The 26,698-nt window shown below is 42.3% G+C and overlaps 1 protein-coding gene and 1 long non-coding RNA gene across 3 annotated transcripts in view; one reads left to right on the forward strand and one right to left on the reverse strand.

The window, feature by feature from the left end:
- LOC140465718 (uncharacterized) overlaps window positions 1-17,439 on the forward strand; it is a 149,029-nt gene extending 131,590 nt beyond the window's left edge. The window contains exon 3 of the long non-coding RNA XR_011955152.1: window positions 17,346-17,439. This is a non-coding gene — a long non-coding RNA (uncharacterized lncRNA). The remainder of the gene's footprint in view (window positions 1-17,345) is intronic.
- LOC140465717 (SH3 and cysteine-rich domain-containing protein 2-like) overlaps window positions 1-26,698 on the reverse strand; it is a 134,335-nt gene that overhangs the window by 73,096 nt on the left and 34,541 nt on the right. Inside the window, exon 2 of one of the 2 annotated variants that reach the window (XM_072561374.1) lies at window positions 21,300-21,423. The exons of the other annotated variant lie outside the window; for it this stretch is intronic. Within the exon in view, the coding sequence (XP_072417475.1) occupies window positions 21,300-21,380 (81 nt within the window). The 5' untranslated portion in view covers window positions 21,381-21,423. The remainder of the gene's footprint in view (window positions 1-21,299; window positions 21,424-26,698) is intronic. 2 annotated transcript variants of the gene reach the window in all.

Below are 26,698 nucleotides of genomic sequence, written 5' to 3' on the forward strand. Positions count from 1 at the left end.
GATGATGTCTTGTGGGTTGATGCACTCATCCAGGCAAGTGGGGAACACGCCATCACTTCCTGACTTCTGCCCTGCAGATGGTGAACAGGCTTTGGGGAGTCAGGAGAGGAGTTACTTCCGAGAGAATATCCAGTCTCTGACTTGCTTTTGGGGATAATTTGGAAATCTGGGGAGGCAATGGTGTAGCAGTAACATCACTGGTGTAATAATCCACAATGCCAGGCTGATGCTCTAGGGCACAAGTTCAAATCCTACTGTGGCAAATGGTGCAATTCAAGTTAAATTTAGAAAAAAAAATCTGAATTAAGCCAATCATGAAGAATCAGTTTTATTAATCCTTTAGGGAGAGGAACTGCCATCTTTACCTGTCTGATCTGCATGTGACTCCAGACCCTCAGCAATGTAGTTGGCTAATAACTGCCAACTGAAATAGCTGTAGCCAGCCACTCAGATGAAGGGGCAAATCGGGATGGACAGCAAATGTGGCCCAACCAGTGATACCCATAGTTCATGAACGAGTAAGAGAATCCAGCAATGGTAATTAGTTAAATGTCAAATGGAGATGGTTAGACTTGTTGAAGATGGTCACACCTAGCAATACCTTTCCCTTTGGCATATTCCATGAGCCAGCACAGACGAGAATGAAAGTGAAACATAAAATAACAACATATGCATTTATGTAGTACTTTATCATGTTGAATAGCTTCACAAAATGAATGATTATACATGTCACACTGTTCTGCTCAGGTTTATTTTAAGCTACAAAATCTACTGTCTCACACCTGGACGCCACATAGGAGGTTCTTGTGAGTTTGCAGAAATTCAGTACATAACAGCACATTCTTGCAGAGTGAGACAACTTTCTGTTTCTCTAGAGGTTAGTCCAGAATTCAACATGTCTATTTGTGATAGGTCAGGTACAGCAGGAGTACAACCCCAATTTTAACCCTAACTGACCTGCAGCAAATAAAACAGGGAGTGCGGAACATTCAAGTCAGGCATCAGTTCCACACCCAGTCTGATTTCATTCCCATGTTGACTCCAAGGAAGAGTAAAACCAGAGCAGGTATAAATTTGTAAAGGAAGTGGGGGTGAGTCAGACCCAAACCTGGCCTAGTCCTACTGGTTGGGGCTAACCATCATTTAGGTACAGCGGTTCATGTATAAGATGGTGGTGTGGTGATGAGTGGCACATAGTTAAGCATCAAACATGGACCTGAGGGTATATGAATGAACTGCCAAAGGAAGTGGTAGATGCAGGCACAGCTACAACATTTAAAAAGACACTTGGATAGGTACATGAATGTGAAAGATTTACAGGGACATGGGTCAGATGCAGGTACGTGGGATTAGTTTAGTTTTTTTCTAATTCATTGATGGGATGAGGACATCGCTGGCTATGCCAGCATTCACTGCCTATTCCTAATTGCCCAGAGGACAGTTAAGAGTTAACCACATTTGCTGCAGGTCTGGAGTCACATGCAGGCCAGATCAGGTATGGACAATAGACAATAGACAAAAGGTGCAGGAGTAGGCCATTATGCCCTTCGAGCCTGCACCACCATTCAATATGATCATGGCTGATCATCCTTAAGGCAGGAACAGGATACTAATTATCTCCATAACCCTTGATTCCACAATCCTTGAGAGCTCTATCCAACTCTTTCTTAAATGAATCCAGAGACTGGGCCTCCACTGCCCTCTGGGGCAGAGCATTCCACACAGCCACCACTCTCTGGGTGAAGAAGTTTCTCCTCATCTCTGTCCTAAATGGTCTACCCTGTATTTTTAAGCTGTGTCCTCTGGTTCGGGACTCACCCATCAGCGGAAACATGTTTTCTGCCTCCAGAGTGTCCAATCCTTTAATAATCTTATATGTCTCAATCAGATTCCCTCACAGTCTTCTAAACTCAAGGGTATACAAGCCCAGTCGCTCCAGTCTTTCAGCGTAAGGTAGTCCTGCCATTCCAGGAATTGACTGCGTGAACCCTCGCTGCACTCCCTCAATCGCCAGAATGTCTTTCCTCAAATTTGGAGACCAGAACTGCACACAGTACTCCAGGTGTGGTCTCACCAGGGCTCTGTACAGCTGCAGAAGAACCTCTTTGCTTCTATACTCAATCCCTCTTGTTATGAAGGCCAGCATGCTATTAGCCTTCTTCACTACCTGCTGTACCTGCATGCTTACCTTCATTGACTGGTGTACAAGAACACCCAGATCTCTCTGAACAGCCCCTTTACCTAAATTGATCCCATTTAGGTAGTAATCTACCTTCCTGTTCTTGCCACCAAAGTGGATAACCAAACATTGGCAGTTTCCTTCCCTGCAGGACATTAGTGAACCAGATGCGTTATTTGCAACAATTGACAATGAATTCATGATCATCATTAGATTCTTAATTTCAGATTTTTGTTGAATTCAAATTCTACTATCTGCTGTGGCAGGATTTGAACCTGGGTCCCTAGAACATGGCCTGGGTCTCTGGATTAACAGTCCAGCGACAATACCGCTTGGCCATTGCCTCCCCATTGTTTGGGGAACCTGGTTGACATGGACACATTGGACCGAAGGGTAAGCTTTTGCACTGTATGACTCTGCCTACCTGTGACTGTTCAAATGAAGCGATTAGTGTAAGTCAGCAGAGACTTTTTAACAATTAGCTTGGATAGTAAAATTGGAAGCTGGTGACAGTAAATGGACGAAAAGCGATTCTTGTGGTACTTACTGCACCTCTAGGACAGGAGGCCTGAGTTAAACTCCTGCCTGCTCTGAACAGCTGATTAGAAAATATCTCAACGGGAAAGAACAAAAGAGGTAGAAGCACTGCTTGAGTTTATTGACCACTGGGCTGTCAGAGACCTCAATCCGAAACAATGTTTCCGTTGGGCCATTCCATTGTGTATAATTAGAGCGGATACCTGACTGTATTGACGCCGAGGAGACCAGCAAGGCCATTTCGTATCTTGTTTTATTGCTGATCTCTGGTAAAACTTAGAATCTTGACCTAATTGTCAACTTTGGCAAGTTTCATAAAGATTTCTCTCTGTCAGCGTGGGTTTAATTCCCACACTAACCGAAGTTACCATGAAAGCCTGACCTTCTCAAACTCACCCCCCCTCCCCCCCCATCTGAGCCATCGTGATCCTCAGGTTAAACTCCCCACCAGTCATCTCTAAGAAGAGAGCAGCGCATGTTCCTCTATGACTATGGTGACTTTGCATTTAATCACTCCATGAGCCCTATTGTGATTTCTGACAATATTCTTCAAAATTCACCTTTTTTTAAAATCTAGACTCTATTCTTCTATAGCACCTAGCTCATTCTATCTTCTTCATCATCAGCGGCAGAAGTATGTGTCACTGCCAGGGCATCCTGGGACTCCTGGCACCAGTGCTATGTGTCAAGTCAGTTGGGGTTGGTGTGGAGCGAGTCTACAACATTCCATTGTCTGAAAGGTAACCCTGCCCCCCGCCCCGCCAGCCCGCCCCGCCGCCCGCCCCGCCACCGCCCCCGCCCGCCCCCCCTGCCCCCACCTGCCCCCCGCCCCACGTTGGTGGGGGTCCAGAGAAGGTTAACAAATCCATAATTGCCAGGATTGTGTAAAATGATGAACGGTTGAGGATTCTGGGGGAGTGTATGTGATGGAGTTCAGTAGGTTGAGAGAGGATCTCAATGAAACTTACAGGATTCGGAGTTGCCTAGATAGAGTGGACATGGACTTGTAGGAAAATTAGGACTCAAGAGTGAAGGCACAACCCTTTAGAACTGGGAAGAGGAGGAATTCCTTCAGCCAGAGGGTGGTGAATCTGTGGAACTCATGGCCATAAAAGGCTGTGAAGGCCAAGTCATTGAGTATATTTAGGATAGAGATAGGTAGGTTCTTGAGTAGTAAGGGGATCAAGGGTTATAGAGAGAAGGCAGGGGAATAGGGTTGAGAAACATATCAGCTATGATTCAACAGCAAAGGAGCTTGATGGGCCGAATACCTAATTATGGCCCTCAAATCCCAAGCCAATGGTCAATTGTTACAACAGCATATGTTGTAAACTATAAGATTGCAGCTTTGTCTGAAATAAAATTCATCCACTATATAGGAATTTGATCAAAGCATTGGTTTAAAATAAAAACTCTCAAGATAAACAAAGATGCTAAATTAAATGTTTACTGTTATGTAGACAATTGAATAAGGGCAATGATCCATGATAATAGATAATTGGACAATCATGAGCAGTAAAAAAAAAACCACAAGAATCAATCTTGAAGCCCCTGTTCACAACAACATTTACCAACAAGTTGACCCTAGGTCCTCATGTTTTGAATCATCAAATGACCACAGTCATTAATTCATGAAGGGACTCTTCAAGTGAGAGAGATAGTTAAGTGAGTTAATTGGCTGGTAAAATCGTTAACAAAAATAGGATTTGCAGCATTAAGAACAAAATTTGCTTGCAGCTGTATATTATTCATGGAAGGCAGTGGCATAGTTGTAACATCAAAGATGGAACAATCCAGAACTGTTCTGGGGTCATGAGATCAAATCTCACCATGACAGATGGAAAAGTTTGATTTTTTTAAAAAATCTGCAATTAAGATTTAATTAAAAGTTTAAAAAGTTAGTTTAATGGTGACCGTGTGTTGTTTGTTGTCTGGTTCACTAATGTCTCTTAGGCTCTGGCCTACATGAGACTCCAAGCAAACAGCAATGTAGTTGATTCTTAATTGTTGTCTGTGCAATTGGGAATGAGTAATAAATACTGGCCTTCCAACTCTATTTTGATTTAATCCCTGCCCTCCCCTTCACTTTTTTGATCACACAGCATTGCCCTTTGATGAGAAGGGCAGTGCTTGTCACTGGCCACTCGGGTGTTTTTCATATCTTCCTGGTGGTGGAAATTGAATAAAGATTCGTACACTTTGTGTCTTTCACTGTGTCTCACACCTGCACACACACACACCATGGGTAGAAAAAAATAAAGAAAAAAAAGAAAAAGGAAAAAAAAAATAAAAACAGGAATGGGAGCACGCGGTGTCCACCAACACCCTGGGAAAAAAAAGAGAAAAAAAAATAAACAGGGGATTAAAAGAAAGAAAAAAAAGAGAAAAAGAAAAAAAGAAAAGAAAAAAAAAATACTGGCCTTCCAACTCTATTTTGATTTAATCCCTGCCCTCCCCTTCACTTTTTTGATCACACAGCATTGCCCTTTGATGAGAAGGGCAGTGCTTGTCACTGGCCACTCGGGTGTTTCCTTTCTTCCTGGTGGTGGAAATTGAATAAAGATTTATACTATTGTCTTTCACTGTGTCTCACACCTGCACACACACATGGGTGCTGGGGAAAATATAAGCACTACCGCAGTTAGGCAGAAGTAAGGAATTATTTAACCAGGAGATTTAGAATCCCCTCAGTCTAGGGGACTGACTCTGAAAATAAAAAAAGAAAAAGGAAGAAAAAGAAAAAAAATACTGGCCTAGCCAATGATTTCCACATCTTGTTTATGTATTAAAAAAAACTCTTCTTCATAATCATGGTTAGCTGCCCTATAAAAGACATATTTACAGTGTCCAATACTACTCAGTCTTCAAATGCCACACTAAAAATAGTGGCAGGACAGAATCAGAACCATGGGTGGTCAGCTGGATAATGGGAAATTGTAAATAAAACAAAAATAATATCTTCTGTCACTCGCTTGCTGAAAGTGACTCACATGGGAAATTTCAACTGGCCAATCTGCATTCTCAAGTGTTTGTTCTTAACCTATGTACCCAGACAGAGAATGAATTTAAAAAAAAACAAACATTCATGAGATGAGTGTGTTCAGCATGTACTGCCCAGCGAGCAGTTAACAGTCAGTCAATCATATCACTGTGGGTCTGGAGTCAGTTGTAGGCCAGACCAGGTGAGGATTGCAAATATCTCCCCCCACACCCCAACCCCGAAGGACATTAGTGACCCAGATGGGATTTTCCTGACAATCGGTCCCTAAAACTTTACCTGGTTCTCTGGATGATCAGTCCAGCAATAATACCACGAGGAAAGATCTTTTGATCTTTTGCTTGTGGGGTTTCATGATAGACATTGGGTAGTGGCTACATTGAAAAACTGACCCCAATATTCACACCTGTGGAGATAGGTATGAGAATAGGAAATCATCTATTTCCACCACTTAAGTTCAACATTTCTCTTTAGCAGTTCTCAAAATGAACAGAAAGAACCTTTTTCTGTCTGTTGTATGTTATTTATAGTGCACTTGGCCATCTCACATTTGTTTACAATGTCACTACATTCATAGAAATCTAACCTACCACTAATGCATGTATTTTATTGTTTTGAAATACACCTGATGGCATGAGAGACAATAGATTTTCAAATCAGTAAGGGAATCAAGGTTTATGGGGATGAAGGCAGTAAATGATCAGCAATGATCTCATTGTATGGTGGAGCACAGGCGATGGGCTGAGTGGCCTACTACTATGGTCATTATCTTTGCTGCTATCTATCAGGATGAACACAAGTGGCAAAGACGGCCCATGCAGCTTGATGTCTGAGTTTCACTAAGGTTTAGCGACCATATCATAATACTCATTGATCCCATTGCGCCGTTTCATTAGCAATAATGAGCTCAACCTGATACTTAAACCACTTGATGCCAATTTAATTTAACAATGAGTCAATACCCAAATGCAGAATGCTTCATTTGGAAACTGTTTAAGTATTGAGCCAGCGATGTGCAAGACCATTCTGGTAATACAGCATGGACAAACCACAGAGTCTCCCTCGGTTTCCTAAGCTTCCTTCTGTGTGTATGGAACAAGTAAATGAACACTGAAAGATTCACAGCACTCATTTCCTGACCAATCTCCCACTAAACGTTAATGCAGCTTTAAATATCGTCCTGTGCATTGCCAAAAGTTGAAAACATTGAAACTGTGAAGCCATTCTGTGAAATTATAAATAGACATCTGGTAGCTGATTCTTCACGCTTAATTTAGACTAAAAATTGCTTCGCTTTTCCGATCACATGGCTCATCACTCATGTTGGAATATTCACCTCTGCTGAAAGAGGGGCAGACTGGTGGTAGGAGCTGTTCTGATGTGCAGCAAAGGCCCCTTCCAGTATATTGCCGTTGAAACCTGAAAACGTCTTCCTGTACAAACTTGCATTTACACAGCATCTTTCATGCTAGCCCAAAATATTTCAGAACCAGGAAAATAGGAGTTGCCTACCCATATAGGGAGAGGCTGAACAGGCTGGGACTGTTTTCCCTGAAGCGTTGGAGGCTGAGGAATGACCTCATAAAAAGGTTTATAAAATCATGAGGGGCATGGATAAGGTAAATAGACAAGGTCTTTTCCCTGGGGTGGGGGAATTCAGAACTAGAGGGCATAGGTTTAGGTTGAGAGGGAAAGATATAAAAGAGACCCAACGGCCAACTTTTTCATGCAGAGGGTGTTACGTGTATGGAATGAGCTGCCAGACAAAGTGAAGGAGGCTGGTACAATTACAGCATTTAAAAGGCATCTGGATGGGTATATGATTAGGAAGGGTTTAAGAGGGATATGGGCCAAGTGCTGGCAAATGGGACGAGATTAGATTAGGATAATCTGGTCGGCATGGACGAGTTAGACCAAAAGATCTGTTTCCGTGCTGTACAACTCGATGACTATCTGTCTGTTATTAGACATGAGCCAGGATGGACATTAGGTACTGCTTTTTCTTTTGAGAGCAGAAGTGATTGTAACTTGAAGGGCAGCACTCCACATCAAGCACAACTGATGAGTAATCTCTCCTAATTTGACTGACTGCCATGGGTACATGCAGATAACCTGCAAAACTTTCCAAAGTTCAGCACAGTCACTCAGTCATGAATGCTCCTTTACAAAGTCAAGTCGTTCTGGGGGAGACTAGAATCTGGAATTTCTGGTTCTCAAGGTGGGATTGGAGACTTTGCACTTTTACAATGTGATAACACCGTGTAGGGACAGTGACAGCCAATTCGTACACCATAGCCACCAATAATCACATAAATGGGCAACTGTTCTAGTGATGGCAGTCATTGAATAAGTGTTGTCCAGGAAATGGTTTCCTATCAATCACAGAAAACACCTGAACTTAACTAATATGTTAAAAAATTGTTCCAATGAGATATATATCTAATATGTGAGAGTGTGTGCACACAGATATGCGAGAGAGAATGCGAAAATTATAAAATCAGCGATTGATTCACTGTCACATTTCAAGCCATTGCACAAACTCCAGATATCACTCAAAACTTCCACTTCTGGGCAGTTAAGCTGTTCATGTTTCAGGTTATTAGCCCATCACACGATTAGTTAACTTCACCCAAGACTGGGACAATAGAGGTCCGAAAGGCTGCACTGACTTTGTTAGAGGAAATGGGTGCGGGAAGAGATATACAGGAGTGGAGAAGGGGGTTGTGGAATTTGCTGGAATCTTTGGTCCCAATTTTTACGCAACCACTGAAGGCAGACATTTCATAAATGGCCTCGTGCAGAGGTCAAAGGAAGAACAGCATTATAATCTGCTATTAAGTCCCGGTGGTTGAACTCCAAACATTCCAGGACAAAGCAACCCGTTTGATTGACAGCTCATCCATTAAACATGCTCGCCACCATCAATACATGGCGCACTGCAGCAACCCACCAAGCTTTGAGCAACAGCACCTTCCAAATCCACAAATACGTCCAACAAGACAAGGAGAGCAGATGCATAGGAACACTACCATGTGGAAGTTCCCCTCCAAGCCACTCACTATCCTGACTTCTAAATGCATCACTTCACTGTCACTGGATCACACATCTGGAGCTCCCTTCCTAATAGCATCATCGGTCTATCCATACAAAAAGGACTTCAGTGGTTCAAGAGGGCAGCTTATTGTTCACTTCAAGAGCAATTAGGGAGCAGCAACAAAAGCAGCAACCAGACATTCCCCTCCCTGTCAAAGTTATCAGATAGATATAGCCACTTGGGAGAAGTATTAGAAGGTAGACCTTCCCCAGTGAGGGAGTTGATGCTCTTCAAAAAGGAAGGCAGAGAAACAACTGAAGGAAGAGAACAGCAGGGGATTGAGTTTAAGAGCTGCAAAGTTATGCTGCAGCTCTTAGAGAGCCCTGGTTAGACCACAGTTGAAATATTGCGTTCACTTCTGGTTGCCTCATTATGGAAAGGATGTGGAAGCTTTAGAGAGGATGCAGAGGCTTACCAGGATGCTGCCTGGACTGGAGGACATGTCTTATGAGGAATTGTTGAGGGAACTAGGGCTTTTCTCATTGGAGTGAAGGAGGATGAGAGGTGATTTGATAGAGATGTACAAGATGATGAAAGGCATAGATAGAGTAGATAGCCAGAGATTTATTCCCAGGGCAGAAATGGCCATCAAGAGGGCATAATTTTAAGGTGATTGGAGGAAGGTTTAGGGGAGATGTCAGACGTAGGTCTTTACGCAGAGAGTGGTGGGTGTGTGGAATGCACTGCCAGCGGTCGTAGTGGAGTCAGATACATTAGGAACATTTAAGCAACTCTTGGGTAGGCACATGGAAGATAGTACAGTGAAGGGTATGTAGGTTAGTCTGATCTTAGAGTAGGATAAAAGGTCGGCACAACATCAAAGACCGAAGGGCCTGTACTGTCCTATGTAGAAACAAACATAGCATTGTGTAGCACTGAAGGAGAATCATCAAGCTTGTGTCAGATATTCAACAGCAGTGTCCAATCAGTGCCATACCCTTTAAATGTTACTACTCAATCTGCTTCCCAACTCCACCAAGCAGAGAATTCCATATTACAAGAAGCTCCTGCATGAAAGAAAGTTTACATCTCCCTCCTGGGGCTCTTTTGCCAAAGATCTCCAATCAGTGCCCTGTGGTTGCTAACTCCTCTACAACTATAAATATTCTCCCTATTTATACATCACACAGCCGTTCATGAAATTTCACCTTTACCTTCCAGTTAAGATATTGGTCCCAATTGTTTCACAACAGAATTTTGATACGATTGAGAAGAAAGTTCAGGCACTTAGCAATTGTACACTGCATTCAGAGGCTATTCTTTTCAAGGTTAAGGTTAAGATGAGATAAAGAGCAAGGTTTCAAATGTCACTTTCTTGTCATAGGCATCATCCTCCAGGACTATCCATTGGGAAGTCTCATTGTACATCCATCCATAAACTTTTACAGAATTGTGGACTGAGACAGAACTAGTAATATATACAGTCACAGAGACATACAGCACGGAAACAGACCCTTCGGTCCAACTTGTCCATGATGACCAATATCCAAAGTTAATCTAGTCCCGTTTGCCAGCATTTGGCCCATACACCTCCAAACCCTTCCTATTCATGTCCCCATCCAGATGCCTTTTAAAATGTTGCAATTGTACCATCCTCCAACCACTTCCTCTGGCAGCTCATCCCATACACGCACAACCCTCTGCATGAAGTTGTCTCTTAGGTCCCTTTTAAATCTTTCTTTCTCACCTTAAACTCGAGTTTTAGACTCCCGTACCCTGGGAAAAAAAAGACTGACAACTCACCCGATCCATGCTCCTCATAATTTTATGAGCCTCAATAAAGGGCACCCCTCAGTCTCCGAGACTCCAGGGAAAGTAGCCCAACCCACTCGTCCTCTCCCTATATGTCAGGCCCTACAATCCCAGTGACATCCTTGTAAATCTTTTCTGCGCCCTTTCAAGCTTAACAATATCTTTCCTGCAGCAAGGAGACGAGAATTGAATGCAGCATTCCAAAAGTGTTTCCAATCTTGAAGATATTTGCTGGGGTAAACTGGAGTTCATATTGTCCACTGGAACAAACATTGATAACTCTAGTGCATTGTGGTATACAAACAGAAAACTGATCCAACATAACGGTGTTTAATTCTTGAAATTAAAAGTCTAGAAAGTGGAACTTCTGCTCTTGTACTTCAAATCTCTCGTCCACTAAAAGAAAAAAATCCCCAAACTTGGAGCAAGTTGGTTTTTTTTGATTGACTCTTGTGTGAGAAGGACCATTGGCTTCAGACTTTCCACATTTAAAAAGGACATTTGTGCTCATCTAGTTTCAGATGTTCAACAAATTAGAGGCAGTGGAAGGCATCGAGGGGGCTGGCAGTGAATAAGAGACTGATGGCTAAGTGAGTAGCTGGAGTCACAAAATCCTCAGGCAAACAGAAGAGATTAGATATTATGAAGAATATCCTCTCAGTCTGTTGTAGAAAGGCACACTACATGGTGGCTCACTGGTTAGCACTGCTGTCTCACAGCGCCAGGGACCCCGTTCGATTCCAGCCTCATGCGACTGTGTGGGGTTTGCACATTCTCCTAGTGTCTCCGGGTGCTCCAGTTTCCTCCCACAGTCCAAAGATGTGCAGGTTAAATGAATTGGCCATGCTAAATTGTCCATAGTATTCAGCGATGTGTAGATTAGTTGCATTAGTCAGGGGTAAATGTAGAGTAATAGGTAGGGGAATGGGTCTGGGTGAGATATTCTGAGGTCAGTGTGGACTTGCTGGGCTGAAGGGATTCCATGATTCTATCAAAGACAAGAATAGACTCAACGAGTGCCTTTCAACAGGAAGCTGCCCAAGTTCTGGGGAGAGGTCAGTGCAAGTTCTCGAAGCTAACTTGTACATTAGCTAATATTCAGAGCTTTTGTAGGTTCACTCATTGTGAGCTATAGCTTTACAGCCTAATGGAGTCGAGACAGGAAATCCCCAGAGGTGTGGGCAGCACAGTGGTTAGCACTGCTGCCTCACAGCACCAGAGACCTGGGTTCAATTCCCACCTCAGGTGACTGACTGTGTGGAGTTTGCACATTCTCCCCGTGTCTGCGTGGGTTTCCACCGGGTGCTCTGGTTTCCTCCTACAGTCCAAAGATGAATTGGCCATGCTAAATTACCCGTAGTGTTAGGTGAGGGGGTAAATATAGGGGTATGGGTGGGTTGCACTTCGGTGGGTCAGTGTGGACTTGTTGGGCCGATGGGCCTGTTTCCACACTAAGTAATCTAATCTAACTAGGTTTTTCCTAATTGTCCTTGCTTCTTGGAGATTAATTAAGTGGTGACAGGCTGAAACATGTCTAATAGAGGAAAAAAAATTGGTCAGTCCATCAGGTTTGCCATGTCTTTGTACAGAATCCCAGTTAAAATCTTGGAACACACCCACCCCCGCCAGCAGCATTGTGGGTCTATCCACACAGCGCATGGACTGCAGATCAAAAAGGCAGCACACCATCACCCTGGAGGGTAACGAGGTTTGGGCAATTAATCCTGGCCAGCCAGTGATGCCCACATCCCAAGAGAGAATGGGATGATGAAATGTGAACATGTACCATAGTTCCCAGACCAATCCCCCAGCAGGAAATCTATGTCAGGTCAGCCTGAATGGACTGCAGAGAGCCACGGCTCACAAATCACATGTAACAAATGGTATCTGAGTGATGTACACTTAGAAACCTTCACCAGGCCTTCTAGTGTTGGGAGAAGAGAAGAGAAGAAAGCATTCAGCTAATGGATACGTTCCATTCATGGTGTTTCTGGATGCTATGTGAATAATGAAAGTTAACAAGCTTACAGCTTACAAAATTCTCAGAATATCTGTATGCAATGGGAATAAACATTTGCAATGTAACAGTTGTTTTTAAGATTGCATGCGATATAGCCAGATGTGGAAGATTACAGGGAGTCTTTGAATACTTTTGTTTTGCCTCCTTTTTCAATTCACCAACACTTTGTGCCAGATTATCCTGACTGAGATGGAGAACACACACGAACACACACGAATACACACACACACACACACACACACACACACACACATTCCTCCCAATCATCCACTTGGAGTGATGCTGAGATGAGCTATTTCAGATCTCAGTCATCAGCCAGTGTGGGACAAGAGATTTTAGACAGGGACAATAATACTTACAGGGAGAAATTCAGCTCAGATCTCAGGGGCCTGGCAATAATGGACGAGGCAGCAATTCAGTCAAGCAGTTCTGATTACTCAAAGTAAGTGAATAAAGCTTAAGGCATTTTAGCAGAACAGGATTTACTGCCCAGAGCCATTGTCAAATTTCCATGTTCTCATTTTCCTGTAGCTTTCAGCTGATTTTAACAGAAGAGATGAATAATGTATTTGGGTGATGGAGAGGTTCTCCTAGTCAGTATAGGAGAAGGGCAGAAGATATCAGAGGGTATTTGGCATCAGATAATAATTATTATCGAGTACCACAAGTAATACATGTAGTAGGAAGATCTAAAATTCATTTCTTTGTATAGCACCATTGCAATACACAAAATGAAGGCAAATAAAAACAATATATTAGATGCAATTATACAGCCTATTGTAAGGCTTGATATCTTAAATACATGCAGTACAGATTCAATTGCAAAACCTCAATTGACAAGTTAATACTTATGCTCTTAAGACATTGGAGCACAAGTTACACCATTTACCCATTGAGTTGGCTCCGCCATTCAATCATGGATGATAAGTTTCTCAACCCCATTCTCCTGCAACCCTTGATACTCAAGAACCTATCTATCTCAGTCTAAATATACTCAATGACCTGGCCTCCACAGCCTTTTGTGGCAATGAATTCCATAGATTCCCCACTCTCTGGCTGAAGAAGTTTCTCCTTATCTCCATTCTAAAAGGTCTTCCCTTTACTCTAAGGCTGTGTCCTCAGGTTGTAGTCTCTCCTACCAATGGAAACATCTTGCCAACATCCGCTCTGTCCAGGCCATTCAGTATTCTGTACGTTTCAATTAGATCAGCCCTCATCCTTGTAAACTCCATTGACCCAGAGTCCTCAACTTTTAAGCTTTTCATTCCTGGAACCATTCTAGTGAACCTCCTCTGAACTCCAAGGCCAGTACATCCTTCCTGGAAAATGGGGCCCAATACTGTGCACTATACTCCAAATGTGGCCTGACCAGAGCCTTATAGACTCTCAGAAGTATATCCCTGCTTTTATATTCAAGTCCTCTCAAAATAAATGCCATCATTGCATTTGCCTTCCTAAATACTGACTCAAGTTTACCATGAGAGAATCCTGGACTAGAACTCTCAAGTCTCTTTGCAGTTAGGACATCGGAATTTTCTCCCCATTTAGAAAACAGCCCTTGTCTCTATTCTTGCTACCAAAGTGCATGACCTCACACTTTCCTATGTTGTACTCCATCTGCCACTTCTTTGCCCACGCTCCTAACCTGTCCAAATCCTTCTGCAGCCTCCTCAATGCTACCTGTCCCCCCTACCTATCTTTGTATCATCTGCAAACCTAGCCAGAATGCCCTCAGTTCCTTAATCTAGATCATTCAGTCCCAACACTGAGCCTTGCGGAACTTTTTTTTTGTTGGTAAAGCCATTGCCAAAGGGGGAGGTTTATAAACAAATGTTATCTGCTTATCCCTGTACCTCAGCTAGGCATTAAAGACCCAACAGAAACATTGCTTCAAAGTTATTGCAAATGAACCAGTTTGGGATACTCAAGATAGTGACTCTTTTTAGACTTCAAGAAATGGAACAAATCATTTCACTTACAGCTCATTATGAAGCATGATTTGTCATTCAAGCAAAAGTGCTATCAAACTTGTCCATTGCAGATGTCCCACAAATGTCATTTAGATAAAAATCTAGTTCTTTTGTGGTTCTTGATGCAGTACGAATTGCAACAATGACAGAGCTTGAGCATCCTTTGAACAGCGCAGTTGTATCTTTAATATCCATTTCAGTTACTGAAACAAGAAGATTGTCAATTGTATTGATAATTCCAGTTTGGCAATGCCATTGCCAATGACAATTTTGTGTGTTGAATTGTCAACCTAAGTTTATGCATTGAAGAATCAGCATTGCATTTTAATACATCTATTTATAATATATCTTATGTGCAATTATACACTGTATATTAAGCTAATTTTATTTGCCTTCAAATTTTCTACTCTCCTTTCCCAATGTGCCAAAATCAATTTACTGTGGCTCTGCTTGATGTCTTTCGGTCTCTGCTTGTTAAAGGTCCTTTGCAAATCAGGTGAGGTTTTTACTTGAAAGAACACAGCCTACTGCAAACGAGGGCATGGCCTTATCAAATTTAGAACAGATTGAACCAATAACTTTTCAGTCAAATTATTGGAACTAGTTTCACTATTGGGCAAGGTAAGATTTCCTAAAGTCAGCATTAGAGTTTGATAAAGATTAGATTAGATTCCCTACAGTGTGGAAACAGGCCCTTCGGCCCAACAAATCCACACTGCCCTCCGAAGAGTAACCCACCCAGACCCATTTTGCTCTGATTAAAGCACCTAACCCACCTAGCCTGCACATCTCTGCACACTATGGGCAATTTAGCACGGCCAATTCACCTGACCTGCACATCTTTGGACTGTGGGAGGAAACCCACGCAGACACGGGGAGAATATCTGTGTGGAGTTTGCACAGTCACTCAAAGCTGGAATTGAACCTAGATCCTGGTGCAATGAGGCTGCAGTGCTAACCACTGAGCCACCGTACCACCTGAAGGGCAGTAAAGAGGTAGATCAAATCTGTGCTGTCAATCTATTTCTAAAATATTGGTGGCATATTACCAGAAATATGTAGATGAAGACTCCAAGATGGAGATTAAGGACATCCTCATACAGCAATAACAAGACTTGCTGGTTCTTGTCCCACACTGTTGAGGGACCAAGAAATATTTGGTAAATCTGGTGCCCATGCATCTTACTGTTCAGGTAGCTCAGTGGTTAGCACTGCTGCCTCACAGTGCCAGGATCCTGGGTTTAATTACACCCTCAGGAGAATCCACGTAGGCATGGATCTCCTCTGGGTGCTCCAGTTTCCTCTCTCAGTCCAAACATTTGCAGGTTAGATAGATTGGCTATGCTAAATTGTCCATAGTGTCCAGAGATGTGCAGGCTAGTTGGGTTAGCCATGGGAAAGGTGGGGTTTCAGGGATAAAGTAAGAGGGTGGGTCTGGGTGGGATACTCTCCAAAGGGTTTGTGTGGACTCAAATGGGCTGAATGGTCTGCTTCCACACTAGGGATTCTACAATAGCAAAGGCAGCATTAGGCATGCTTGCCTTCATAGGTCAGTGACTTGAGTAAAGCAGTTGGGAGGTCATGTTGCAGCTGCACAGAACATTGATGAGGCTACTTTTGGAATACTGTGTGCAATTCTGGTTGCACTGCTATAGGATGTCATGAAATTTGAAAGGGCGCAGAAAAGATTTACAAGAATGCTGCCAGGGTTAGAGGGTTTGAGCTACAGGGAGAGGCTGAATAGGCTGGGGCTGTTTTCCGAGAAGCATTGGAGGCTGAGGAGTGACCTTATAGAGGTTTATAAACTCATGAGGGACATGGATAGGGTAAATAGACAAGGTCCCCTACCCCAGTGTAGGGGAATCCAAAACTAGACAGCATAGGTTTAAGGTGAGAGGAGAAGATTTAAAATGGATCGAAGGGGTAAGTTTTTCACAGAGGGTGGTGTGTGTATGGAATGAGCTGCCATAGGAAGTGGTGGAGGCTGGTACAATTACAACATTTAAAAGGCAGCTAGATGGATATATGAATTGGAAGGGTTGAGAGAGATATGGGCCAAGTGCTGGCAAATGGGACTAGTCAGCATGGACGAGTTGGAACAAAATATCTATTTCCATGCTATATAGCTCTATGACTCTAGCAAATAAATACATAGTGGTCATGTAAAAAGAAACAGGTATTTATAGCATGAATACGATCAGTTCATCCCGTGAATATCAACAGATCTATTTATTTGAGTCTACAATATTAACAGCACAGGAACAGCATAGCTTAGAAGAACCATGTTGGTGTTTATCCTTCAGGAGTCAATTTGCATCCTTCCTTCTCTAACCCTCGCAGCATGTTGTGGCTGAGTTAGTAAAACTCACACTTCTGAGTCACAAAGTTCTGCGTTCAATTCCTACTCCAGGATTGGAGCACAAAAATGAATGCAAAACTGATGGCATACTGTGATGTCTTTGGGTGAGATATTAAAACTAAGCCTGCTCTGCTTCTCAGGTGAGTGCAAAAGATCCCAGGATACTTTTTCCAAAGCACAGTACTGGATTTATTCTGCGTGTCGGAGCTATTATTCACCTTCCAATCAACACCCCTCAAAATCAGGTTATCCAGTCATAAGCCCAGTTTTGTTTGTGGGAACCTCCTGTGTACAAATTGACCACAAGACTTCCTACACGGAGTGATTACAATGTAAAAAAAATTGTTGTGTTTTTGAACCAGTGGTTGTAAAAAGTACCACAGAAAACAAGCCAATTTCTATTATTTACCATTTCCTATTTCATTCTCCCTTACAGGTTTATCTGGCTTCACCCGATTGCATCTGTGTTATTCACCTCTACATAGGCAGTGGGTAGTACATGAACATTGTTATCACAAGCGGAGGTTAAAATGTTTCTGAAAACCCTGTTGGATTAATAAAGAATCTCTTTAAATTTACGGCCTTTAATGCTGGTCTCACGTGCAAGTAAAAACATCTTCTCCATATCTACCACTATCAAAGCCTTTCATAAGGCTAAGTACTTGTCATCTTTGTATTAATACATTTGTTGAATACTTGACTATATTTATTTCTCCCTGAACTGGTTGTTTAGCTTTTCCCCTAATTATCTTGTATTCCTCTTATCTACAGGTCATATGTTTCATATTGTTAAATTTCTGTTAGTTTCCATCCTTTATTTGTCAACGCCATTTTAAAAAGACTTTTCTTTAGTTTAAATGATGCAGAATTTGCTCTACAACTAGGGTGATCTGTTAAAAATATCTGATATCAATCTCTCTCTTTTCCTTTCCCCATCCCATCTTTCCAAAATCCGCTTTCCTCAATCTGTTGTACTTGCTTTTTGTGCTAACCATTTCTTTATATTTTGAGGCTAAAAGCTCATTACATTGTGACTACAATCTCCAAGATACTCTCCCAGGTCTACCTGACTCTCTCCTTACTCAAAACTGGGTGGAAATAATGCCTTCTCATGTCTAGGAACACAGCCAAACTGTTTTGACGTTGGACCCTGCACACATTTTCATCTTCACCTTTTGCCTCATTTTTTTTTCCTCTGAGATATTGCCAACATAATTACATCGTACAATATACAAAATCACAAAAGAACGTAAAATTTTATTTTAGTTTTCATGGGGTGTTGGCATTGCTGGCTCATCCTGCATGTGTTACCCATCCAGATCTGCCCTGGGGAGAAGGTGGGAGTGCCTTCTCGAACCACTGGAATCTTAGGGGTCTGCACATTTGGATCATAGCAGGAACCAGTCTCATTAATTGAAGTAGAATGGGATAACCAACGAGAACCCAGTAGTTTCGAAATAGCAGTCCAGTCTGAATCTGATAGAGTGAAAAAAATATTGGAATAAAACTCAATTAAACAAAACCAAAGGAATTCCAACACTCGGACTTTCAGTGTCTTTTCTCTTACCCTTTTAAATTATAAACTCAATGGCCTGATGTCCAATGCCTTATACTGCGTGAGCTAAGGTCTCAGCTGGGATTTCATTTGAACCAGCTGGAATTGATACAAGCAGGAAGGATTAACTTTGTTATTTTACATTCCAGCAAGGCACAAGCAGTGTGCACATATTAGGATTATGTACCATAAATTTTAGCATGCAGTGTATAATTACAATTCCAAATTGGCCTGAGATTTTTTTTAAAATTCACAATTGTCAAAATCCTTTTGCATAAATTAAGAGGTTTGTTTTCCAAACCACATTTCATACAAGTTCTAAACACTGACATTTGTGCCCCCTTCCATGTCAGTGTCACCAAAGCACACTTGCATTTATACAGTACAAAACCAAACAGATTAACCATTCACTAGATCAATAATTCATCCTGTACAATTCAGAAAAACATGCAAGGATCTCAGTATAACATTTTCAATTAGAGAGTAATGAACTCAGCCCGGACAATTACAAAGGCTGACCTCCCATCTATAGAATCCATCTATCAGTCCCGCTGTCAAGGAAAGGCCGCCAGCACTCTCAAAGATCCATCCCATCCTGACAGTGTTTTTCTACAACCTCTGCCATCAGGGAGAAGGTACAGAAGCCTGAACATATGCACCAGCCAGTTTCATGACTGTTTCTACCCTACTTTTGTTAGAATACTGAAGGACTCACAAACTCTTAATATTCACCTGTACCTGTGGTTTTGTTTTTGCTGCTGTTTACTTATTATTTACTTACTGATGTTACTTAACTCTGTGATCTGCCTGTATTGCACACAAGACAAACCTTTTCACTGTGCCTTGATACATGTGATAACCAATTCAATTCAATTGGTCTTTTGTCTGCTAATTGAAGTAAGTTCAAAGTGACCTGCAGTGTGATTTTTCAAAATGGTAGGAAGAGTGTCTGTCTTCCTAAATCTTTCCATTCAATTATTGATGCTCACGTGTCTTCAAGCTGCCTGAGCCCAAGCTCAAATTTCCACTGTAAAACCTGTCGGCTTCTCTAAACCTCTCCTTTAAAGACGATCCCCAAAACCTACAATTTACCAAGGTCTTGGTCACCTCTTCTAATGTTGCATGTGACTTGGTGTCAAACTACTGATAAAGTTCTGTTTGCTTCACAAACTAATACAGGTATCTGTTTTCAGACATTTATCTGGGTAGCCCTAGCTTGACAGGTTCAATCGGCTGAGAGAGTAGTCCCGAGAAATGAAAACATTTAAATGGAAGTAATCCAAAAATGATCATTCTCAAAAGATTTGGCATGGTGACTATTTCCTTTGGCGGCAGGTTCCATTGTGGAATTATTCTTGGAAAGAAAGTTATTGATACTGTGTTTTGGAGACAGCTGGAGCTCGTGGTTTATCTTACATTGTGTGTTGTCATTATTGAAGGGCACCCAGTACTTACTCTGGTCAATTCTCCCAGACTATTCCATACTTTATAGAAAATAGTCAGCTGATCATTTGATAGGAGCAAACTACTGCAGATGTTGGAATCTATACTGAAAACAACAAATGTTGGAAATGACAGTGGGTCAGACAGCATCCATGGAGAGAGCGCAAGCTAACGTTGAGTCTGGATGACTAAATCAGAGTTGTTCTGAAGAGTCATCTGGACTCAAAATGTTAGATTACTCTCTCCATGGATGCGGCCTGATCAGCTGTGATCTCCAGCATTTGTTTTTTGCAGTCTATTATTTTCCCTCCTTTGCTTTGTACTTCCAATTCCAAATCATTGCTCAGTGATGCAACACTGGTGTCTCCCCCAGAATGACTGCTTTTGAATTGGTTAACTTATTGGTTTGTTGTATAATAACTTCACGCACAAGCTGCATATTCCAGAATTTGACAAACAAATATTTGGTAAACGATAGCTCTGATACTTTTGTTGCAATACCAAAGCTTCCTCCTGATTTGATAATTACACCGTCGAAGTGTCTCTGGATGCTTTGCCACATTATAAAAAATGCGCTATATAACCAAGTCACCATTGTTTGTGGTAACAGGAGGTTAATATGGTGTTGTACTTTGTCTTTCCAAAGCTCTCGTGCTTGATTCTTACTTTACAGTATGCCATTTGAATTGTTTAAACCCTGCAGATAATTGTTAGTCATCAGGCTCAAATGATTTTAAATTTGAGATATATAGTTTGGAACATTACAAGCAAAAGCAATACTGTGATTGCACTACTCAAGGAGAGTTGAGTGAACTTTATTGCAAGAATTTTCTTCACTTAACACTTACAGACCCCTCAAATGTATTGTAATCATGAGGGATGTGTTTATACTTATCTGCACTCTTGTCATTCAGAAGATCAAAAATGGACCCACAATAAAGCATAGCACAGTCAAACCTCCAATGGTGAATGCAGTCAGCAAATTGGAATGTGAAATGCCATTGCATTACATAGTCAGTCTAACCAACCTAATCCTGAGGAATCCTGTTCTAAATCTCAAACTTTTCTTTCTCATTCAGATACCAAGTGAATCATTTACATTGGCGAAATTTCACATTTTCCACTTAATGAGCAGAAATTCAATTCAAACGGTTGATCCCGCACAGACAACACACACACACACATTGATCAAAGTTAAAAATCACAGCCACCAGATTATTGTGCAACAGGTTTATTCGGAAGTACTAGCTTTCCGAGCACTGCTTCTTCAACTAGGACTTCCAATTAAACCTGCTGGACTATAGCCTGGTGTTGTGTGATTTTTAACGTTGGTACACCCCAATCCAACACTGGCACCCCCACATAAAGATTGATCAGTCTTCAGTTATTTACCTCAGTTTGTGGGATCTTGCTGTACACATAAATCGGTCTGCAATTCAACACGAATACCACCACCACCACCACCACCACCATCACGTGAAAAAGTAATTTGTTGCTTGTCAAGTGCTGAAAGATCCTGGAGGATACAAAATGTGTTTTCAACAGCCTTCATTTCTCCCAACAAGAACAAAAATTGGAGTTTGATTTTGATTGGATTTGAATCGATGGACAAATCTGATGACAGCATGATGCAGTGGAGTGTGTCTGTCAGCTGTAACCAAAATAAATGTATAACATGCATGATTGTGTTTGAATATTTGAGTGAAGACGGATGCTCAGTTCTGATATTAGAGTATTATTGGAATGGCTAGTAGTGGGTGGCACGGTGGCTCAGTGGTTAGCACTGCTGCTTCACAGCACCAGGGTCCCAGGTTCGATTCTGGCCTTGGGTGACTGTCTGTGTGGAGTTTGCAGATTCTCCCTAGGTCTGCGTAGGTTTCCTGTGGGTGCTCTGGTTTCCTCCCCCAGTCCAAAGATGTGCAGATCAGGTGAATTGGCCATGCTAAATTTCCTGTAGTGTTAGGTGCATTAGTCAGAGGGAAACGGGACTAGGTGGGTTACTCTTCGGAGGGTCGGTGTGGACTTGTTGGGCCGAAGGGCCTGTTTCCACACTGTAGGGAATCTAATCTAGTCTAATACTGAAGATTTGAAATATTAAACACCTACTAAAAGTGGTTATTAAAAAGACAGCCATATCATTAGTCATAGGATTACCTTGCAAGTGTTGGTACTCATTGAAATTCTGTGGGTTTTAAAAAGCTTCAGGGGATGACTCTCATTATCAGGGTTGTTAGTAGGTGATATCTTTAGATTAGATTACTTACAGATTAGATTACTTACAGTGTGGAAACAGGCCCTTCGGCCCAACAAGTCCACACCGCCCCGCCGAAGCGCAACCCACCCATACCCCTACATCTACCCCTTACCTAACACTACGGGCAATTTAGCATGGCCAATTCACCTGACCTGCACATCTTTGGACTGTGGGAGGAAACCGGAGCACCCGGAGGAAACCCACGCAGACACGGGGAGAACGTGCAAACTCCACACAGTCAGTCGCCTGAGGCGGGAATTGAACCCGGATCTCTGGCGCTGTAGGGCAGCAGTGCTACCGTGCCGCCCATATCTTATTGTTGATCATTAACAAAAAAAAAAGGATCATTCAAACCAGGAAGGCTGGAGGTAGTTGAATCTTTGTTAGAGTCAGTGCCTTCAAAATTTGGCATGGAGAGTGCTAACTGGAGCCTGTGGTATGGCAGACCTGCCTCAAGTTCCCATCTCAAAAAAAAATAGGAGACATCAGCAAAATCTCACTAATTGAAGAAAGTGGTGTGCTGTTGAAGATTTTTCTCTTGCACTCGATCAGGATAGGTGCAAGAATGCTAAATCTCAAAGGAAACAATTTAAACTGCATGAGAAATGTTTCCCTGGAAAATACACAGACAACTAGTGTCCCTCATGCTTTTATTTAATTTGAAAAAGTTGCAATGTTTGACATGCTGTCTTATTTAAGATGGTGAATCTAGCTGATGAAGTGGCTCACTTATGTATTTGTAAAAGGCTAAAACGGTAAAAACAATGACTGCAGATGCTGAAAACCAAATACTGGATTAGTGGTGCTGGAAGAGCACAGCAGTTCAGGCAGCATCCAACGAGCAGCGAAATCGACGTTTCGGGCAAAGGGCTTTTGCCCGAAACGTCGATTTCGCTGCTCATTGGATGCTGCCTGAACTGCTGTGCTCTTCCAGCACCACTAATCCAGTATTTGTAAAAGGCTGCCTATGTTCATACAAGCCTTTTCTCTTTAAAAGCAGTAGGAATATGCTTAAATATTCCACCTGGATGAAATTAAACATAACAATGCTATCAATAATTCTCTGGTGTCTTGTTCATGGCAATGCCTTAACCAACATCCACACACCCAATCAATCAGCTCCCTTTTCTCATGCAGTATAATTGATATGTGCTGTTGTTGCCTCTTGTGTTGAGTGTATATCTCCTTCCTCAGCAGGACTTGGGTTCTGTTGCTTGGTTGTATAATCGCAATTGCCTTTCAATACTACCACTAAAATTAGGGCCACCATCAACACAACACTACAATGCAACACCACAGTGAGGAGTCATTATCTTGTTTTTATTCATTCAAGGGATGAGGGCTATTTATTGTCTTTCCCTGATTGCCCAGAGGGCAGTTAAGAGTTAACCACATTGCTGTGGGCCTGAAGTCACATGTCAGCCAGACCTGGTAAAGATGGCAGATTTTCTTCTCTAAAAGACATAAGTGATCCAGATAGCTACTTTTCTCCCCCTCCCAGGCAACAGCAATAGTTTCATGGTTATCATTGACTTCAATAACAATCAGGAATGATGAATTTAAACTCCATCATCTGCTGTGGCAGGATTTGAACCCGGGTCCCAGAACATTACCGGGATCACTAGATTAACTGTCCAGCAATAATGTCACGAGGCCTACACCTCCCCACCAAGCATCAGATTGGATAGCATGGTGGCTCAGTGGTTAGCACTGCTGCCTCACACTGCCAGGGACCTGGGTTCAATTCCCCCCTTGGCCAATTGTCTGTGTGGCGTTTGCACATTCTCCCCACGTCTGTGTGGGTTTGCTCTGGTTTCCTCCCTCAATCCAAAGATGTGCAGATGAATTGGCCAGGCTAAATCGCCCATACTGTTAGGTGCATTAGCCAGAGGTAAACAGAGTAAAAGGAATGGGTCTGGGTGGGTTACTCTTCGGAGGGTCGGTGTGGACTTGTTGGGCCGAAGGACATGTTTCCATACTGGAGGGAATCTAACCTGGTCACATTGTCACTCTGTTAGATTTCAAGTCCTACACCAGACATTTGAGTGTATCAGTCAGGCAGACACTCCACTGTAGTGCTGCTTTGTCAGAGGTGTAGTCTTTAGGATAAAGATGCAAAGCTGATGTTTCTTCCACCACATCAGAAGGGTGCAGGGATTGCATGGTACTTCATTTTAAAGAAGAATGGGGAAATCCCCAATATTCAGCTAATACTCCTTAACTAAAATCAACAAGGAGAAAATGAGGACTGCAGATGCTGGAGATCAGAGTTTAAAAAGGGGTTGCTGGAAAAGCGCAGCAGTTCAGGCAGCATCAAAGAAACAGGAGAATCGACGTTTCGGGCAGAAGCCCTTCTTCAGGAATGAGGAGGGCGTGCCAAGCAGGCCAAGATAAAAGGTAGGGAGGAGGGACTTGGGGGAGGGGCATTGGGAATACGATAGGTGGAAGGAGGTCAAGGTGAGGGTGATAGGCCGGAGACAGGGTGGGGGGCGGAGATCCCTCTACAAGGATCTCAGTGAGTCCCTCTCTCATTGCACCCCCCAGGTCATCTCCTCTGCCCTGAAGCTCTTCAGCCACGTCATCTCCGGCCTATCACCCTCACCTTAACCTCCTTCCACCCATCGTATTCCCAAAGCCTCTCCCCCAAGTCCCTCCTCCCTACTTTTTAATCTTAGCCTGCTTGGCACACCCTCCTCATTCCTGAAGAAGGGCTTATGCCCGAAACGTCGATTCTCCTGTTCCTTGGATGCTGCCTGACCTGCTGAGCTTTTCCAGCAACACATTTTTAAGCTCTAAAATCAACAGACCAGATTAGCTGGTCATTAGATCTTTGTAATTTGCTGCTTCCAAATCAGTTGTCAAGTTTCCCCAAGTACCAGCAGTAAGTAGTGTACACTTTGTATATGTCAGTGACTATAAGGTGCTTTGGCATGTCTGAAGGTGATGAAAGGTGCTGTAAAAGTGATTCTTCTTATCTCTCTCGCTTCAGTGCGCCAGATAAGCAGGGAGAGCAAACTGACTCACGGTCACGTGTAGCATGGTAAAGATAGGCATGTACTACTGACAATGCTGCTCAACAGCCTTGTAGAAAATGTAGGGTCTGACAGGCGTCCAGCTGTCAGCAGTGTTTCTGACATGAGTGCAGAAACAAGGTCTGTTAGTTAAGGGAACCCGTAGAGGAGTTGTTTTCACACTCCCTGATCTCAGACACTTAGGCAATGACGCACAATCTATATAGTGCATTGATTCCAATTTAAAAAAAAACAATTCAGCTCAGAGTTCGTTTCTGCATTTAAGATAGCTCTCAGAATGCAGTTAGCCTAAATGTGGAACTCCATAGCACTGATATCATACCAGGTAGCTGCACTACTAAATCCAGCAGAGTTTGATGCAAAAACCATTCATGTGAAATGAGAGCTCTTTTTAAATATTATTCCTGATAGACTTGATGTCAAAGAACTAGTAAGTATTCAATTGAAACAGACAACTCAAGAATTCTTGAACCAGAGGCAAGTGTCACTGTGGATAGAGAAACAGCAAAAAGAATTCAGAGTCAGAGTCATCGGGTCTGTTTCTGTGATGCATGATGTTTCAGTCCAACCAGTCCACACCAACCATAATCCCAAAGTGAACTAATCCCACCTGCCTGTGCTTGGCCCATATCCCTCCAAACATTTCTTATTCATGCACTTATACAAATGTATTTTAAACGTAACTGTACCAGAGGTGGTTGCAGGAAGTTCATTCCATACATGAACCACTCTGCGTAACGTTTCAAGTCTGGTACAATGCTTCTTCCGAATTGACATTCAGACTTCCTCTTTTGGTTCTGCAGTCATAGCGGACTGGAATCTTAACTTTATTTCTCTCTCCACAGATACTGCCAGACCTGAGTTTCACCAGCGTTCAGAGTTTGTTTCAGATTTCCAGCATCTGCAGTATTTTGCTTTTATGCCAAGAGTCACTGTCCCTTTCTAATCTGTAAAGCTTCTGTTCAGTGCACTAAATTGGATGATATTCTCTATTCTGCCAGTATCTTCTGGTGATACAAGAGTGCACATATAAACAAGCAGCAAACCTTGGAGCTCTTCAACTTGTCACACATGAATAAAATAAAGACAGCTACGTTAAATATCACTCACACAATGGCAATTCATTGCATAGATGTACAATAAAATATAATTGGATAGTAACAGACCAAAGTTAAAATTAATCTCATGGTTGGATGCTCAACTGTGGAACACTCATGGACAAGATTTGGCTGAGATGCCCACTAAATGAGATTGGAAATTAATTATTCAGGTGTGTTTTGGATAGGAATTATGACTGCTTTAGGAAGGGGGAGTAGAAAATGGAGGTGGACAAATCCTCCTCTGATATCAGAAATATTTAGCTTTCCGAGTCAGAAAGGTGGTTTTTCACCCCCACACCAGCTTGGAAGTAAATATTCTGTCAGCTTTTGTAATTTTAAGAATTTACAATTCAAAGTAAGTTTGAATAAAGCTTGCCAGCCCACACACCAAAACGTTAATAGTGG

Source organism: Chiloscyllium punctatum, chromosome 42, assembly GCF_047496795.1.
Source record: "Chiloscyllium punctatum isolate Juve2018m chromosome 42, sChiPun1.3, whole genome shotgun sequence".
In the NCBI taxonomy this organism is placed as follows: Eukaryota; Metazoa; Chordata; class Chondrichthyes; order Orectolobiformes; family Hemiscylliidae; genus Chiloscyllium; species Chiloscyllium punctatum.